Source organism: Sylvia atricapilla, chromosome W (assembly GCF_009819655.1).
Source record: "Sylvia atricapilla isolate bSylAtr1 chromosome W, bSylAtr1.pri, whole genome shotgun sequence".
NCBI classification, from domain to species: Eukaryota; Metazoa; Chordata; class Aves; order Passeriformes; family Sylviidae; genus Sylvia; species Sylvia atricapilla.
In genome coordinates, this window is record NC_089173.1 from 15898986 (window position 1) to 15917544 (window position 18559).

General features: G+C 43.2%; 1 protein-coding gene across 1 annotated transcript in view; it reads left to right on the top strand.

Annotated features, from left to right (window-relative positions):
- The window catches only part of LOC136373455 (connector enhancer of kinase suppressor of ras 2-like), a 329371-nt gene extending 311702 nt beyond the window's left edge, over positions 1-17669 (top strand). The window contains 8 exon segments of the mRNA XM_066338352.1: positions 13301-13371; positions 14120-14223; positions 15564-16026; positions 16029-16070; positions 16381-16492; positions 16494-16578; positions 17236-17314; positions 17317-17669. Of these exon segments, the coding sequence (XP_066194449.1) occupies positions 13301-13371; positions 14120-14223; positions 15564-16026; positions 16029-16070; positions 16381-16492; positions 16494-16578; positions 17236-17314; positions 17317-17450 (1090 nt within the window). The 3' untranslated portion in view covers positions 17451-17669.
- The last annotated feature ends 890 nt before the right edge of the window (positions 17670-18559 follow it).

Genomic DNA, 18559 nt, shown 5'->3' on the forward strand with positions numbered 1-18559 from the left:
GAGGGGGTATACAACTTGGAATAAGGTTTTGAGGGTACAAATTTGGTACAAACAGCATAACTTTCTTAACAGACAGGTTACAACTGGCATAACATTTTAAACAGCATAACTTTCTTAACAATGAACAGACTGTGTCAAAAATGGGAATTTCTTACATTTTATTCATTTCAGTCCCCCCTCTATTTCTTTGATTGGGCCTTTGCCCGCATCAATTGGCAGTTTTTGATTCATGGGAATATCTTTTATTTAGTTATTCAGTTTGAGGTTCTAATTAAAGTAAAACTATTCTCTTATAGGGCACTTTCCAGTTAGGTGCTGCTTAAATGTTGCAGCATTTCATGCAATCTAATACTGCTTTATATCAAAACACGTGGGATTCACATGAGTGTGAACTCTTATAAGGGACTGCAGATTCTCCATGTCATAGATGGGATGGTGTGTATCTTTATTAATAGGACTATGATTAGTCCTCCCAAGAGTCCAGTATGAACCATTGTCTCGATCTCACCTGGTCTTGCCTCTTGGTTGGGGAAGTGGGACAATAGCTCTTAGAGCATGCTCTTTCGATGTGTTTGCTCAATAGGACTATGTTTAGTCCTCCCAAGAGTCCAGTATGAACCATTGTCTCGATCTCACTTGGTCTTGCCTCTTGGGTTGGGGAAGGTATTAGCTGGCCTTATGGAGTTCCTTTCAGTGTATTCCCACTTCTTTTTCAGTTTTTGATTAGCCCTTCTGTGGTGTGCCTATGAGAGATCTGTAATGATATTATCACAACTTTTTTAAAAACAGCTTAACACTTCATGATAACTTAGAACAACTTACAGAGAACATTTTAAATGACAAGCTTTTGATAACAACTTGGAAAGATTTTGAACAACGGGTTTTTGTTTTTTTTTTTTTTCCCTCTAATTGGGCTTTGGTTGTCTCTTGAAGGTTATTTAAGTGTGTCTGGGTCTCTAATGGTGGTCCATTTGGAGGGAGTCTTTGCTGGGGTATCAGAGTCACTGGAAGTGGCAATGGTCTTTTTATTCGGGATAGTTGTGTATGGTGAAGCCCCTATGTCCGACCTTGGTCGAACTTAGATTTTCAAGAGTGCTAGGGGGCAGACATTTTAGCCAATTCATTCCAGTTTTTTGTTATTAATTTAGTTAATACATTTTTGAAGGTTTATTCATTCTTTCAACTCTTCTTGAGCTTTGAGGATGCCAGGGTGTATGTAACTGCCATTTCATTCTTAAGGCTTAAACAACATCATGCAGGACTTGTGCTACAAAGTGGGGGCCTCTGTCTGAAACGATGTTATTTATCAGTCTATATCGGGGGATGATGTGTTCTAGTAGTATCTTTATTACCACTTGTGCTGTTTCCCTTTTTGTAGGGAAGGCTTCCACGCAATGCGTTAAGTGATCAACTATAACCAAAAGATGCTTATGTCCCTGTACTGGAGGCATTTCTGTGAAGTTTGTTTGTATATTTTGAAAGGGGTCTTATGCTATTTGTCTTCCCCCTGGTGTGGGCTTTCTCATTACTTTTTGATTTACTTTTTGACAAATTAGGCATCCTTCAGTAACTGCTCTAGCCAGGTTATAGACTCCAACACATAGGTGTTCTCTCAGGAAATGATCATACAACCCTTGGGTGCCCAGTGAGTTAAGTTGTGAATTTCTGCCAGCATTTTTCGAGCTATTGCCTTATTTAGGAATTTCTTTCCATCTGGGGTCAGCCATTCCCCTTGCTTCCTTTGGTGTAAACCTAACTTCTTTATTTCTTGTAATTCATTTTTATCATACATTGGTTTACTAATTTTGTCAGCTGGTATATCATTCAAGGTAAGAATTTTTATTGGTTCTCCCAGGTTTTGAGCTGCTAGTTTGGCTGCTTGATCAGCTACTTGGTTGCCCCTTCCTTCAAATGTGTCTCTTTTTTCATATCCCTTGACATGTACAATTGCTATTTCTTGGGGCTTCATAAGAGATTCTAATACTAATTTAATTAATTCTTTATGTATCAGATCTTTCCCTTTTGAATTTAGGTAGCCTCTTTCTTCCCAGATCTTTCCAAATGTGTGTACTATTCCAAATGCATATCGCGAGTTTGTGTAGATTGCACCTCGGTCTTGTTCTAATAAATCTAATCCTCTTTTGAGGGCATAGACTTCACAACACTGGGCAGACCAGTTTGGGGGTAGTTTTTCTTTTTCTGTAACTTTTAAATTGTCTCTTTTTCTACCTTTGACTATTGCATAGCCTGATATCCTTTTTTCTTCAGTCAGTCTAGATGATTTATCAATAAATAGCACCTTCCCATATGGTAGAGGTATATCTTCAAGATCCTCCCTTGCTTTTGTTTGTAAATCTATGATTTCTATGCAATTGTGCTCTAAGTTTGGTGTGGGTTCCCCTGAGAGGGACTGGGCAGGATTTAGACTTTTTGATGTAGTTAGCTCTAAATCACTGGTGCGGTTAAAATCACTTCATATTTTAAAATCTAGAGTCAGTCAGCCATTGTTGAGCTTTTTGGCTCAACACTGTCCTGAGATCATGGGGTGTGTGTGCAATGATTTTTTTCTTGCAGTATCAGCTTTTGTGCTTCCTCCACAACAGCTGTGGGCTGCTACAGCCTGGAGGCAAGTCGGCCACCCTCTTGCAACTGGATCCAGAAGTTTGAAAAAGATATGCGACAGGCTTTTTGTGTCCTCCCCATTCTTGAGTTAATACCCATAAGCTATTCCCCCTCCGGAGGTTAATGAATAGGTTTAACTTTTTCTTAAGGTCTGGGAGACTCCGGACAGGGGCTGAAGACAATTTTGTCTTTAGGTCTTTCAATTGTTCTTCATCCCTATCTGTCCATTTCAGAGGTTCAGGTTGGACTAATTTCTCATATAGAAATTTAACACTTTGGGAATATTTTTTTATCCACAGCTTGCATAACCAAATATTCTTAATAATTTTCTTGTATCTTTCTTTGTGGTTGGAGCTGGGACTGAGAGCATACCCAAGATTCTCCCAGGTCTTAATTTCTACACCCTTCCCCAATGAGGTGTCTGAAGCAGGTGACCCACGATTCTACAAACTGCAGTCTGTTCTTTGACACTTTGAGGCCTTTTCCCCCAGAAAATTCAGGAGATTAATACTGGTTCCCTTCACTTCATCCCGCTCTTTCCCCGACATTAGGAGGTCATCTACATACTGCAGGATTTGCACACCGTTTTAGGGATAAACTGTCTCAGTAACTCTTCTAGGGCTTGCCCGAAGAGGTTTGGGCTTTCAGTGAACTCCTGAGGAAGACGAGTCCATCTTAGTTGCTGCCCTCTCTTACTTTCAGGGCACTCCCACTCAAAAGCAAACCAATCTCGGCCCCCCTCTGCCAAAGGACAGGCCCAAAAAGCATCCCTTAGATCTATTACAGTAAACCAGGAATGTTCTCTAGGGATCCTGCTCAGGAGTGGGTAGGGGTTTTTGTACCACCGGGTGCCTGGTAATTGTCTTTTTGTTCACTTCTCTTAGGTTTTTGCACTGCCTTTTTTACAGCCAGAATAGGAGTGTTGTGGGGGACATACAAGGTTCTAATATTCCTTCTGTGAGTAGATGGGTTATAATTGGGGTTAGTCCTTTTTTCCCTTCCAGAGAGATAGGATATTGCCTGACCCTTATAGGAGGCGTATTTTCTTGCATTTTATTTCTATAGGTGGGATATCTAAATATTCATATTTTCCCTCTTCAGCCCAGACTTCTTGGCCTGACTTCCCCCAAGTCTCCAACCAGTCAGCTTCATCATTTGTACCACCATTCTTCCTTTCTAGGAAGAATCCTTACTCCCAACTGAACTTGCAGGTCCCTTCCCAGCAGGTTAATGTCTACTTTGGGTAGATATATTGAATTAGTGACACATCTTTTGGAATTTTCTTTAATTTCTACATTTTCTATAACTGAAGCCTTGAAAGGCTCCCCTTCTGCTCCTAGGACTTCACATGTCTTTCTTCTAATTCGCAATTCCAACTGGAAGTCGGTTAATACATGATTTATCTGCACCGTATCTACTAAAAATTCAACCCTCTTCATGTTGGGGATCTACTTCAAAATTTACTATGGGCCTTCTTGATGTTTCATGGGGTCCCCTAATGCATAGAGCCCATGACATCCCTAATCCTCCTTGACCTCCTCCCTCAAAAATTTTTCTAATGCCTCTTGTTCCCTCATGACAGTTTCATCAAATGACATTTTTTTGCAATGTTTCATAAAGTGTCCTATTCCTCTACAATAATAACAGGCTTGTGTTTCTCCTGGTCTCTGAAGAGTACCCCAAGGTGGTGGGTTCCTTTCTCTTACCTTTCCTGGTAAAGATTTTGTGTTTCCTTCACCCTTAGTATCCTTCCAAGATCCTTTACACTTTCCCTGGCCACGGCTACCATAATCCTGGTTTTTGCCTTTGTTTTTTTTTTCTTCTCCTCCTAAGGTATACTTTTAGGGCTTCCCTATAATTCATTTATTTCTCAGTCTTGCCAGTCCTCCATCTTTTCAAGTTTTCTCTGATATATGGCCAGGATTTTGTGACAAACTGTAATTTTAATATATCTGTCCTCTGGGCTATCTGGATGTAAATTAGAATATTGCTGGAAAATTCCGTCTGAGCCTGCTCAGCCAGACTGCTGGGGTTTCATCTTTCTCTGGGCCCTGTGTTCTGGGTTGAGCTGCCTCCTATCCCATATATCCATCCCATATCTTGGATATGTTGTTATGTCTCGCAGCTGAATCCCGCCCTCTTGGGCAGGAGCCTACAGTTCCTTCCTTCTTTTTCTTTCTTGGCTGTTTCGGCTCTTGCTTTTGCTAGCTCGGCGCTTTTGCATTCTTCGCTTCGCTTTGCTTCGCTTTGCTCTCCGGCTGCCCCTGCCGCCGTTTTTCTTCCCCCCCGCGCTTCTGTTTGGTTTCTTTTTCCCTCCTTTCCCCCCCCCCCCCTCCCCCCCCCCCCCCCCCCCCCCCCCCCAAGGTTTTAACCGCTCCGGACCTGACCTGACCTGAGAAGTTTGGAGAAGTCCCGGGCCAGAGAGAGACGTGTCAGCACCTCCTCATCATCACAGTAACCCGTCTTTTCCCACTATTCGGTGTTGGGGAGTGTATTTTTGTCAATAAACCGGTTTTTTCCACTTTCCTCCAAGGTATTTTCCTTCCCGAACCCAGGGCTGGGGGTGGAAGGGTGAAGGAGGTTTGGTTTAGGGGACTCCTTTTGGAGGTTCTTCCTAATTTACTCCAACCAGCACACCCTGTCAAAGGCTAATTTAGTGTTGCTACTCCGGGGAACTGATTCTTTAATATCTCTTATCATTAGGTTTCTATAATCTTCCATATTTCTCCTCCCTTCTCCTCTGTTTGGGTCCCACCCTGGGTCAGCTTTGGCAACTTCTGGTCACCGGGGGGCCCTTCGTTTTCTCTCTTTCCCAGATGCGCATCCCTGCTGTCCTAACTAGCCGAACCTTGTCCTGGATTGAATAGTATATTTAAGATGGAGTTTAGTTCTCCCCATGTATAAATATTTGGGCCCAAAAACTGGTCAATCTGGTTGGCAATTCTCACTGGGTTTTCAACTAGATTCCCCAGCTCTTTCTTAAAACTTCTGACTTCTGACGCTGTTAAAGGTGTATTGACAAACCCTATTCCTCCAACTGCCCCACCCATTGGGACCTCCCTTAGGGGAAAGAGTTTGGTTTTTGACCTGGTGTTACTGTAAGGTCTTTCTGGGTTTTTTATTGCCTGACATGAGCATTGTTAGGTGCCAGACCTAGCTCCCAGCTGTGAGGGGGTGCAGGGATTGTGGATGGTGAAGGAGAGGAGGCTAGACCAGTGTTAGGGAATGGCAGAGGGTAAGAGGGGTTATAAATTGGAGGGGGGCAAGCTGGGGAAGGAACAGGGATTACAGTTTGGGAAGGTATGATTTTCAGGTGAGGTTGGAGGATTACTTCGGGATAAACTGGAGAGGAGGCAAATGTTCTAAGGGGTCCCAATTATGGCTAGCCTCCTCTTGGTTCTCCTTCTGATTTTCATTCCTTTGTTTCCCTTGCTGTAACTTACATATTTTTGTTGTTTTATTTTTGACTACTTGTTTTTGCCAACAGATAGCATAGAGTATCTGTTCAATACTTGAATCTCCTCGAGATTTCAAGTATTGAGGTTAATTGTGAACACATCCAGGGGTCTCTAGTTCCACACCATGGCCATTTTGCAGGTAAATTTAGGTTAGGCCAAGCCCTCTATGCAATAATGGATCATCTTGATTCTGTCTAGCTTTTAGTGGCTTCATCAACCTCCCATAGTTCTAACATTTGTCCTAGTGGACTGTCTGGTGGAATATTTTTATCTTTTCTCTCTTTTCTCCTCAATCGGCTCCACTCTACTTATGTACGCCTCCATTTTCACTGGGTATCAAATAAAAACTACGGTGCTCTTAACCCTGATCAAAACTTTATTCAGGGCAACACAAAGCAAAATTATCTGACCTTGTTTTAACTAAACTTTTTAAGATGCCCCTACACACACACAAGTTTAAAGGCGGGCAACCCAAATTTTAACTCTCACTCACTCTTTGAACACTCGTAAGTAGCCCCAGGGACCCTCTTAGGGTTTGGGCACTACCCCTGCCAGTGCTCGGAATGCCCCACAGGTAGCTGGTGACCCTCCCTTAGGGCCTCAGCCACTACCCCTTAGCCAGCACTCCTTTTCTCTCCTGTACGTCAGGCAAATTCCCGTAAGTGGCCGGTCAACCAGGGCCCAGGGTTCCAGCCACCACCTACTGCCAGGATTTGGCCATACAGTGTGCGACTCACCTCACTCACCCTACCTAAAAGTCCTCACACTTTGGGACTCCCCTAACTCTTACTCCTCTGCATCCCGGACAGTGTACCTCTTCCCTGGGTACCCCCCAACCAATGCAGACTCTTTTATCCCAGCATCCCGACAGCTACCCCAGCCAGTCTCCAAAGCACCCCGAAAGCAGCCTATCTTTGCTACCCCAGCCGGTACTCAGACGCTCTTGGCCGTAGCCTCAGCCAGTGCTCTCTTTCTCTCTCCACACCCGGTAGTTACCCCAGCCAGTGCCAACTCACAAGCCCCGAAAGTAGCCTGGGCAACCCGCCCTTAGGGTTCCAGCCGCTACCCCAGCCAGCGCTAGTCTCCTTTGACACTCCGGGCTATAACCTCAGCCAGTGTGGTGCGTGCCTCACAATGCTCGAGCCCTTTCGCACGCTTGAAATTGGCCCAAGCCTTTTCTGCCACCCACTTCTTTGACGTGCCACTCACTCTCTCCTCCGCACGTCCGGAGGGGGCCCCTATTCCCCTGGAGACGCCTCAGTCACTCCCAATACACTCGCTTCCTGCTTTTCCTGGCCGGCCCCCTCGCAGGGTGTGGAAATACGGTACTCAGCAGTCCAAAATCGCTTGGGGGGTCCGAGCTGCTGGCTTCCCTCTCATTCACTCCACACTCGCTTGTCTCCACTCCCGCCACCGGTTCTTACCGATGCTCCTCAGTGGCGTCCCACGAGGCTGGCGAGCGTCGTCCTTTGGTCCGGGATGTCCAGCTGTCCAGGAGGTCCGAGGCCGGGCTGCGCCTTCCTGTCCTGGTCCTCTTCTGGGTGTGGCTTAGATCCCGGCGAGCCCTCAAATTGTTATAAATGGGCCAGGAGACCTGCTCCTTTGAAAAGCCTTTATTAGTCAGCTCTTTCAAGGGGGAACTCGAGGGGTCGCCTGCGCCGTCGCCGCTCCTGTCGTTGTTCTCGCTTCTGTCGCCGTTCTCGTTCTGGCCGCCGCTGAGGATCAGGTGTCAGACGAATCTGCTGCTCTCGCCGCAGCAGAGTCCGGAGTTCCGGCCCTGCAGGAATCCCCAGGAACTCAACTGGGCTCGTGTGGTCTAGGGCGTCACTTCTTCCCAGTCTCTTTGTGGTCATGGCGAGGCGGCAGAAGCAGAATTCGGTCTCTAGGTAGCTGAGGGTCTTCTCGGTGTTGTAGTGTTTCCCTTTTATCTGGATTTTGTGCTGGGTCGCGGCTTTTGGGTCCATTTGCCGGCAACTGCACTTCAGTTTGGAGAGGTGCACCATGGAAGTCCTTGGATTTTCCTATTAGGCGGGGCCGGCAGTTTGAGGAGCCGGCGGGAATGGCGACAGTCTAGCCCGACGGAAGGGGAAGGGAACCTGGGGTTTTAGAGGGGGTATACAACTTGGAATAAGGTTTTGAGGGTACAAATTTTGGTACAAACAGCATAACTTTCTTAACAGACAGGTTACAACTGGCATAACATTTTAAACAGCATAACTTTCTTAACAAATGACAGACTGTGTCAAAAATGGGAATTTCTTACATTTTATTCATTTCACTTTCTGCCTGGGTCAAGGTGTGGGGATGTGCACGTGAGATCCCAAGGGTGACCACAGGGAAGTCCCAGAGCTCTTGGGGCACAGCTCTAGAACCCAAATCAGCCATCCAGCCCCTGGGGTTTTGCTGGCCAGGTGCAGTACAGACAGTCCTGCAGTGCCTGACCCTTTGTGGGATCTGCATCCTCCATCCCTTGGGAGTCCAGCTCTGACAGGAGCTCCAGTGCCCAGCTGGGCCCCAATGTTTGCCCACAGGGCACCCAGGGCAGAGTTAAGAACCAACTGCCTGCCTTTCCAAGCTCTCCACAAAGAGCTTTTTATAACCTTGACTGCAGTTTTCTGAAAAATCAAAGTGGTTTGCTCATCAAGGAAATTCATCAAGTTTATGCAGGGTTCCTTTCGAACTGAGTTTGCATTTCCTTGGGGAAAAAAAAGATATTATCGGTAAGAAAATGAGCTGTAATCTCACCACTTGTATACCTCCTGATTAACGTCAAAACATTCACTCATGCTCTTTTTTAAAACACAAAACCTAAAATGCAGGTTCTAGTTCTTTTATCAGAAGAAATTTTATCATGATAAGCCACCGAATGTTATCAGATAACCCTTTATGTTTACTTGACAAGAGCTGACTCTGAATTGTGGTAAATGAGGTAAGAAAGTCCTTGTAACTATAGCTGGGGATGATCTTGGCCTTTGGAAGAGAAAAGCCTGAGCAGCCTTACAGAAGGAAGATTAACTTCAGCTAGTTCCAGGTTTGACCATTGAGGCCATATGGGTAAAGCTGATACTCTCAGTATCCTCAGAACATCCCTGGCTCTGGAAGGTCAATCCTAAGACTTCAACTGGTGTCTATATTTGCTTCCAAGATCTGACACCCTTAAATTAACAATGAACAACAAAATAAATTTTGCAAGAAATTTAAGACATATAAATTTCCATGCACTGACCACTAAATGGCTCAGTCTGTTTTAACTTTGAAAATGATAATTAGTCCTAATTTATTGTTGGTGCTTAAGCAGAACCTCAGTTGAAGGCACTGAGCCATCCTGCTTAATTGCCAAAGGCATATGCAAAGTGTCTTGGTTTGAGAAGACAGGTACCTGCCAGGGAAAGCCGGAGCTTCCCTTGGAATGGAGAATGTAAACTACCACTACCACCACCCTTTTTCCCAATTATAATTTTTTAAGTTAAAGCTTTTAGGCAAAAGATTTTGGAAATAGAAATAGCAGTTCTTTACTAATATATAACAAAACAAACAAACACAACTACAGCATTGATAACAAAAAACAGTGCCAAGAGCTTCGAGGACTTTATTTCACAAAAAAACCCCAGGGCAGTTTTGGTCTCGGTGTCTTTGTAGGATCCTCAGAGCACCAAGCTGGAAATAGTGGGGAAAAAAAGTCTTGGGCTGGTAACTGTAGTGGCAGAAATGTCCTGGCAGAGCAGAGGCAGGGTCCCGGCAGGGCAGGGGGATGCAGGATCACACGCTGTAGCAGATGAGCAGCGCTGATGGAACTACCACGGCAGGGCAGAGCTGGCCCAGCTCTCGCAGGGTGGCAGAGAAGCTCAGAATTCCAGGGCGAGCAGATGATGATAGATTTCTCAAGACTGGACTGCGGTGAAATCCTCCAGCAGGAGTATCAGTGCTTTTCACCCCGGACGCCGAAAACCAGACAGCCTGGCTACCTGAAACTCTGTCCTTTTTCTCTGCCCCAAAACCTCACCCCGCTCCGAGCTTCGACCATCCCTTTGTTTTGTTAAATAGTCTTAAGTACGACATTTAGTCTCCTTGGTAACTTATGGGGAAAAAATTCTTTAGAATAAAAAGGAAAAACTTAACCTTCAACACAAAGTATGACTAAAACTACTTTGCTCCAGTGCTAATGAGTTTAGAAATTTGGGAACAACTGATGAAAAACTGGTGAATACAATGCTTAATAATGGGCAGGGAAGGATGTCAGTGCCATTCCTGCAATAAAGGATCTGCCTTGCAAGGGAAGCAATGCCAGGTGATCAAGGTGCTGTTTGCTAAGGGAAATGATGCTGGTGAGCACTGTGCAAAAGCTTTTCTGTAAATCTGTTAATCCATTTTAAATGTACTTCCCTCATGATGAGTTATTGGCATGCTGATGCAACAGTGGCTGTAAGCAGTCCTGACCCTGCAGGTGGTATTTGGGAAAACTAATCATCATTTCCATTTTCATCTCCGATTTCCTCACTTCTGACTTAATACTGAGAGGCAAAGCAATATGATCGTACAGTTCTTTATTTTCATAGTTTTGCAAGCAATTAAACCCTCTCACAATTCCCTGTAAGAAGTGAACGTTGTTGTCCCCTTTGTCTACTTAGGAAAGTCATAAGATCCGTGGAAGGCTCTGCTGTAGGCCGTGCAGTGAGTCAGTGCTGTATCCAATATTACAGATTAAGATCATTGCTGGGAGCCTCTGCGGAGCTGCTGAGACCAGATTAATACATACTGAACTGTGCACTATTTTTAGTGGAGAGTTCACTCTTCCTTCATTTTCTGCCTCCTTGCTGTGCCTCCCATCTCCCACACACCACTCTTCTGGCAATAAGTCATATATGTCCTTAAAAGCTTCTTTTCTCTTCTAGAACAAGTGGGAAAGAATGACACTGAACAGTTTTTCTTGTTTTAATCTGCAAAACAACTCGTCCTTTTGATATTGCACGTACTGTTCACTAATGTCTGACTTGAGGCCTGTGAAAGATGTTTTTGTGATTATAATATTCATTAACCAAGAAGAATTATTAGTAAATTCGATGTTGCAAATGTTCAAAAAGGAAAAAAGAGCTGCTTCTAGATAAATGTTCACATCAACATTCTGGGAAATTAATGACATAATTAAGAATTTAGTCACTGAGGAAAGGAATGGTTAAAAACATCCCAGGCATTATAGATGTCACTATTAGGGCTTTTTTCTTTGGTTATATCTCCTTGTTGATAAAATAAGGTAATTCTTGATTTTCCACTTGCTGAACATTTAAAGTGACTTTTCCTTTTGTGTGTTAATTTCTTTTTGTCCCTAGGTTTTCAATTATTATTGTATAAACATCCAGTAATTTTACATAAAGAAAACTCAAAAGGTATTTGTGGTGTTGTGTTATTTAGGAGTGGAGCTGGAGCCTAGATCTCAGTAAGCCTCTCCAGTGGAAAGGCCACTTGGGGAAACTCAGGCAAAGCAGTCAAGCTCACACATCCACACACACCATGTGGCTAGCACAGCTAGGAGAGGCAGAAGGCCTTGACACCAGATCATTCCAGCAGGTTTATTTCCAGGAGCCGAAGGGAAACCCAGAGTCAAGAGGCTGGGTCATCTGCTTGTCCCCGCTTAAGTATGGGGTTCAGCAGCCATGACCTTGAGTATGGGGGCAGAGCAAAGGGCAGGTAAGGTCAGTATTCCATAGAGGAGACAGGGCTGGTCACCGGGTCCCACAACCAATGGAGACACACTGAGGAGAGGAGAACCAAAGGCCAGGGGCATTGGAGGGGGCAGGAGGAGCTGGGGCAAACCATGTGTACAGAGCACCATTGGAGGTCCCCTCTCTCAGGCTGGGCAGGTAACTATGCTGTCCTGCCAAGGCCAGCCCCTGGTATTATGTTGAGGGGCTGCAGGGATTCCACAACTTCTGTTTTTTCTTCCTAAGAAGACACTCCCAATGGATTTCTGTAGGCACTTAACTAAGCAGGGAACATAAGCAAAACAGGATTATAACAAAAAGGATCCCTTTAACAAAGGATGAAACTCCTGTCAGTCCCCATTGTCTGAAAAGTTCGTTGATCCAGTCTGAGCTCTCAGCCTTTAATTCCTTCACTTGCTCCCTCAGCTTCTGGATGTTAGCATAGATGGATTCTGAGTGCAAGGAGAGCCTGAAGCAGCACATTCCTTCAAAGTCTTGGCAGCCATGTCCATGGGCGAGCAGCAAATAGTCGATTGCTGCTCGATTATGCAATGTAGCGTGCCTGGTAATCTCAGTGTCACTAAGCAGGTCACTGAGTGCAGCAGAGGTAGCATTTTCCTTCTTACTAAGCCAGCATTCCAGGTGAGAAAGCTCACCGAGAGCCTAAGCTGCAGCCACCCAAGGTAAAACAGTGAGACCACGACTCTCTTTCCTTTATTCCAATTATAAACTTGGCTATCACAATTTTCATTAAATTCAGTATATTATCCCTTTTGGTGTGCCAATTTTTCTGCTAAGTGTCCAGGAATCTGGTGTATCAGGTTTCCAAGATACATAAGTGGTACTGGAGTCATAGTGGTCTTCCCAATCAACTAAGCAAGTGGATGTAAAAACTGTAGAACGGGCAGCACCTAAAATCTCTCTTGTCATTCCTGTATTTTCCTAATGAAGTAAAGAATCTTATTTTCTATCAAACTAAATAATTTGGGGACAAAGAAAGAACCCAGCACATCCAATGCCAAATGCAAATATTGAAGTATTTGCAATTTACCAAGTCTTGTTTTAGAAACCCAAAAGTCTGCATTAAACAAATTTAGGGAAAATAATGTTGATATCACAGCTGAACAACACTAAATGTTTATATCATCAGCATTGTGAATCCAAACTAGCAAATAACCAAATTGTTATTTGGCTGTTTTAGCTTTCTGAGGATATAAGTTTAATATAACTTATTTCCCAACACAGGTTTTCAGACAATAATTATCATAATTCTATTTTATTTTAATATTTTGGCAATTCAGGCATGTTCTTGAAATAATAGAAGCAGCAATCAGAATAAATGTGATAAATCCTTCACTCCCATTTATCAACCACCCACACATCTGAATTGTGGGTTTAACAGCCTTTTTGCATTAGGTGTTGTGACTGACTTTTTTCGATCTTACGGTTGTGGATGCCTTCAGATTTACATGAGATGTTCCTTTTAAATACCTCTCTTCCACATTTTTATCGTTCTATTAGATGGATGAATCGTTTGGGTCTTGCAGCAATTGGTTACACACCTGATGACAAGGATATTCACCCAGATGAAGGTAATGCTTCAGTGATTATAATTAGGAGAAGACAGCAGACACTACAAATCTGTTCAGTATTTCAATAAAGCTGGAGAGGTCATTACTGACTTTATCATATGGCCATATCTTTTCAAATATCAGTTTTGATAAGAATACATTTCCTTGAAGAACTACATTTATTGGTGCCACCACCAAAGAAAAAAAATCCTGAGCAGTAATTTTAAGAAATGTTTAAAATTAGTGATAAAGAGAATGTGAGGTTCAGGGTGAGGTGTGATCTCCCGGATTCCAGCCCTCAGGGATGTTCATCCCCCTAAAACCAGTGCATACATCACAGACTTGGGCAATGTGTGCTTCAGCAATATTTGTTTGCACCTCCTGAGCTTAGGTGCCAGCCTTGCCCTTTCTTCATCACCCACAGTGGAACCTGTTATGCTCACTTAATTTAAGTGTTCAGGCTTGGCTCTACTTCAGCATCTGGAATGAGGTTTGTGTTTGAAAGTCTGTGAGCAGAAGTTGGTTTTTATTGCAGTGGGAGTCAGGTGCTCAAGATGTCTTCTGTAACACTTCCCTAAAGCATTTGGAGGTTCCTGCACTCCCTGTGTGTTTGAGGTGCCAGACCTTTCCAACAGCCCATTCCTGAGTGGCTGCTGAGCTCTGCAGGTGACTGGGGAATGTTTACCTTGCCATGGAAGGATGTTATTAAAATGTGGGATCTGCTTGCTTGTGGAAAAGCACCCGAGTGAAACGTGGAATGCTTTGTCAGCAGATTACTGGAGTGAAAGTGACCAGGATGACATCGACGGCTCTCTGATCCTGAAGCAGGAGGGCTCCTCCACGCTGTGTGACACCTACCATCACACACCCTCAGTGAGTAACAGACACTGCATGTGACCCTAGGTCACCAAAAACATCTCTGTGCCTTGACTTGCACTTCCCTTGTCCTGGGATATTTAAGCACCATAAAGGCAGCACAACAAAGCCAGATGTGATTGTAAAAATGAAAATACTGCTGCTCCTCATGAGCCAAGACCTGGACTTTTCCATAGCAAATCAGTTAGAAGGAAGGAGAGGTAAATGTCTCCTGACACAGATCTGTCACCAAATTGGAAATATGAACTTTTTTTTGTAGGACTGGTGAAACTACACATCATAACAGGAACAGAATATTCAAATTTTACCTTCATTGCAGAATATGAAAAGAATGTGGAGGATGGGATAGTTTGTATTGAGACTGATTTTCAATGATGTATGTTGGATACTGGATGCTAGAGATTAAGATCAGCTCACATTCACTCAGTAATTATGTTTTAGTTATTTTCTGAAGAATAAATCTTTCTAGAAAAGGAGTTTTTTTACAAGACTGTGTACAATACCATGGTAATGACAATATTGCAAATAGAACATTTCTATTAGACAAAACACAGGCAATTATGATAATTATTCTATGATTCTAAGCACAGATAGGACTGTTCTCTATTTTTCTTTCAGATTTTTCTTCAGCATGAATGGCATGATCCTCACACAGCCAGAACCAAAGAAAGTGTGACTGAGAGAACAGCATCACATGGGTGAAGTTCAGACTGATTTTCACCCATGTGATGCTGTTTTATCAACTGGGATACAGGTTAAGCCCCTCCTGTTCTGTTATTCCACATTTTTGCCTTTCTCTTTGTTTTGAATTAAATTTATACACAGACCCGGCAGAATTCACTCAAATTGTTTCACAAGTTCAACAGTCCCCAAGCCAAAAATCTTCCCGGGTGCTGAAAGTTTGTTTTTTTTTTTTGTTTTGTTTTTTTTTTTTGGGGGGGGGGGTTTTTTTTTGTTTTTTTTTCTGTTTGGCTCCTAAAAAAAAAAAAAAAAAGGAATTCCAATTACGGTTTCTTTTGGAGACTTCCACTGTCCTCAGTTGGACCAAGTGTAAGCTGGAAGGGTCTTCAGGAAACCTGCACCAGTCTTACACTTTTCTTTCCATCAGGAGTTGCTTGTGGGCAGAGCATGTGCAAAACAAAAATAGGGAGTGGTTAAAAGAGCACTTGTATAAAAGTTGTCGCTGCTAATTCTGTTTACAGTGGTTCATGTTACAACAAATCAAACCCATCAGTCCATCTGATTACTAGATATCATACAGTGATTTACACTACAGTCATTTTCTTGGGTCTGTTCAAAACATTGTCTCATGGGCAGATGTTTTTGTATCTTTCCAGGTGAATTCCTCAAGTCCATTCCCTGACACCAATCAAGGCCGACACTTTTCCAGCGAATCAACATATTCCCACTCTTCTGCCGAGGACTCCCGGCAGGATGCAGCAGGCAGCACACACTCCTCGGGGTGCAGACCTCCCTACCGAGAACGGCGCTCATGGCAGGACCTGATAGAGACTCCCTTAACCAGCTCAGGGCTCCATTTTCTCCAGACTGTCCCTCCGGAGGTGGAATACATGAGCGGCCAGCCCAGAATGTCACCGGACAAACGGAGACAAGCCACTCTGCCCATCCAGAGGCGCCACAATTTTGAGCAGGATGGGCCTTTTCCTCTGGTGGAATGTCCGAGGGGACACAGCTCCCATGGGTGGCCCCAGAAACAGCGCAGCCAAAGCCTTCCCCGAAACAGAGATGTCCACAGGAAGGGACGCATAAAGTCCATCGAAGGGACCAATGACGATCTGGAAAGAAGGTTCCTATTAGAAGGCACAATAGTTTCTATGGAGAAGGTAAGCTCTGGGAGATGTTCCGATCCACTTTACTGCCATCAGAATCCAGAAGAGTATTGCCACTATTCTCAGCAAGGATTTGGTGGTTGAACTGCTGGATGCTGGCAAACACAGGAGTTTGTACTTGAAACACCAGGATGTAGCACTAAAAGTTGAGCTTTGGGATGATGCAAGTGTTCTTGTCTCATCAAAGCTAACATTGCAGAACTGAGTAGTATGTTAAGACAGTACTGAAGTTGCAGTATTGCTGATTTTAGAGACTTCATCTGAATGATCAGGTTTGTTGTTAGGTTCCTTTCTTTCCTTTCAGAAAACATAAAAGAAATTGAAGAAATCACAGATGGTCTGCAAGAGCTCTACAGAACTCTGGAAGAAGCCAGTCTGTCAGCTTTCGGAGAGCAACGTCCCTCCCCAAGCAGGAGTTCCGCAATCTTTTGTGAAGCGATGTAATGACCCAGTGATCAATGAAAAGCTGCACCACATCCGAGTCCTCAAGAGCACTTTAAAAGTAAGACTTTATCACTGATTTTGTGTAAGAAATATAAACTAGGAAAAGTCTAATTGTGCATCACAGAATGCTGATGGGTTGAAGGGACCTTAAAGCCCATCCTGTTCCATACCCTGCCATGGGCAGGGACACCTTTTGCTATCCCAGGTTGTTCCAAGCCCTGTCCAACCTGGCCTTGGACACTTCCAGGGATCCAGGGGCAGCTACAGCTTCTCTGGGCACCCTGTGCCAGGGCCTCCCCACCCTCACAGCCAGGAATTCCTTCCCAATATCCCAGCTAACCCTGCCCTCTGGCAGTATGAAGCCATTCCCCCTTGTCCTTAATGTCACTATATTTCCTTTCTCTCTTTACATTTCTATTGTTAATGCTTATTTGTAGCTTTAAAATTAAGTTTCAAAGAAACTAAAAATTCTTGAAAGCAAACATGTTCCAGCTTAAGGAAAAAAAAGAGATTATTTGGCACTCTGTGTAGGCAAGTTGTAGCACGTGCCACAGACTGAGCTGTCAAACAGTTTATGCTGTAAAAGTTCCTGAATTGAGGTAAATATTAAAGTTTCCATAGTAGTTTTCCTGGCACTTGGCATTGAAGAAGAAATAAAGTGCTGAAATACAAAATTTCATTTTGACCTGTCCTCTGTCTTTCTGGAATTTGCCAGGCAAAGGAAGGGGACCTCACAGTTATCAACAGCCTTCTGGATGACCCCAACTTAACATCCAAGAAGTTCAAAGACTGGAAATTAAGAACTATGAGTTTTTCCTGGACATTTGTGAGTTCAGTGCTGCTGGGAAGTCTCAAAATGGAGCCTCTGAACTGGCAAGCTCAGCCCCAATGCTGACACACACACACTCCTTCATCGAGACTCACGTGTGACAGGAGCTTCAGCCTGGGTCACTGCTGGATGCCCTGACAGATGCAGTCAGACAAACACTGGTGAATTTATTGCTAAGGTACTCAGCAGTACTGTAAATACTTGGGTAAGAGAATAGTGCCACAGGATGCCTACTACATTGCATGATAAGACAATAATATTCTTTATGAATTTTTTGGTTTGCTATTATTAACCAACGTCCATATCAAGTGGTGCAGAAGTGTAACTGAAAATAAATACCAGTATATTTAAAGTACTGTACTAAAACTCAGCTTATAGTATGAGCTCCTACCGTCATTTTATATATTTAGATATATATAAAAACATATCTATGTATATAAAATGTAACATGGTAGTTGACATTTCAATTAAAATGCCCTAAAGTTCACATTTTCACACATTTTTTCTGGAGAAAAAATATAAAAAATTAAGACATGAATACATTGGCCACTCCTAGAGATGAACATTTATTTTTGCAACATTTCCAGGTAGTGACCATCTTTGCAAATAAAAGGACAGAATTATCAAAATGTAAACTCAATCCCTATAGTGTGCCTTAAAATGTACACTGTACATCTAAGAAATAGATCCCAGTCTGGCCCTATGGGTACTCTGTACATGTCATTTAAATACTGTGTTTGTAATGTGCTGTGCCTGCCTTTAAACAAAGGAACATGAGCAAGCAGGTTTGGCACAGAAGTAAGATATGAGTAGAACAATGTTGGTTGTTCACTAATGCTGCAAATTAAACTGGTTTTAATAGAATTTGAAGTATTTCGTGGAAAGAAAAAGAACAAAACATCTGCACTGAGTAAGGTACATACTGCAGGTTTTCATTGTTTCTTCACTGTGAATTTAAGTGACACATGACTGTGAGTCACAAAATTTAAAAAAAAGCAGGAGAATGAAGCTAAAAAAACCTCCTGAACTAATCATTACTTTCTGTGATAGACTGGCATCTGTAGTTGAGTTAATTATTCAAAATTATGTAATGTCTGGCAATAATTTTTAACTGCTAGCATACATTTGCAAGTGAGTGAAGTTATTAAAACATTGTTCGAAAATCAATAGGTATTGATTGGTTTGGGAAGACACACAAGTCATATTGTAT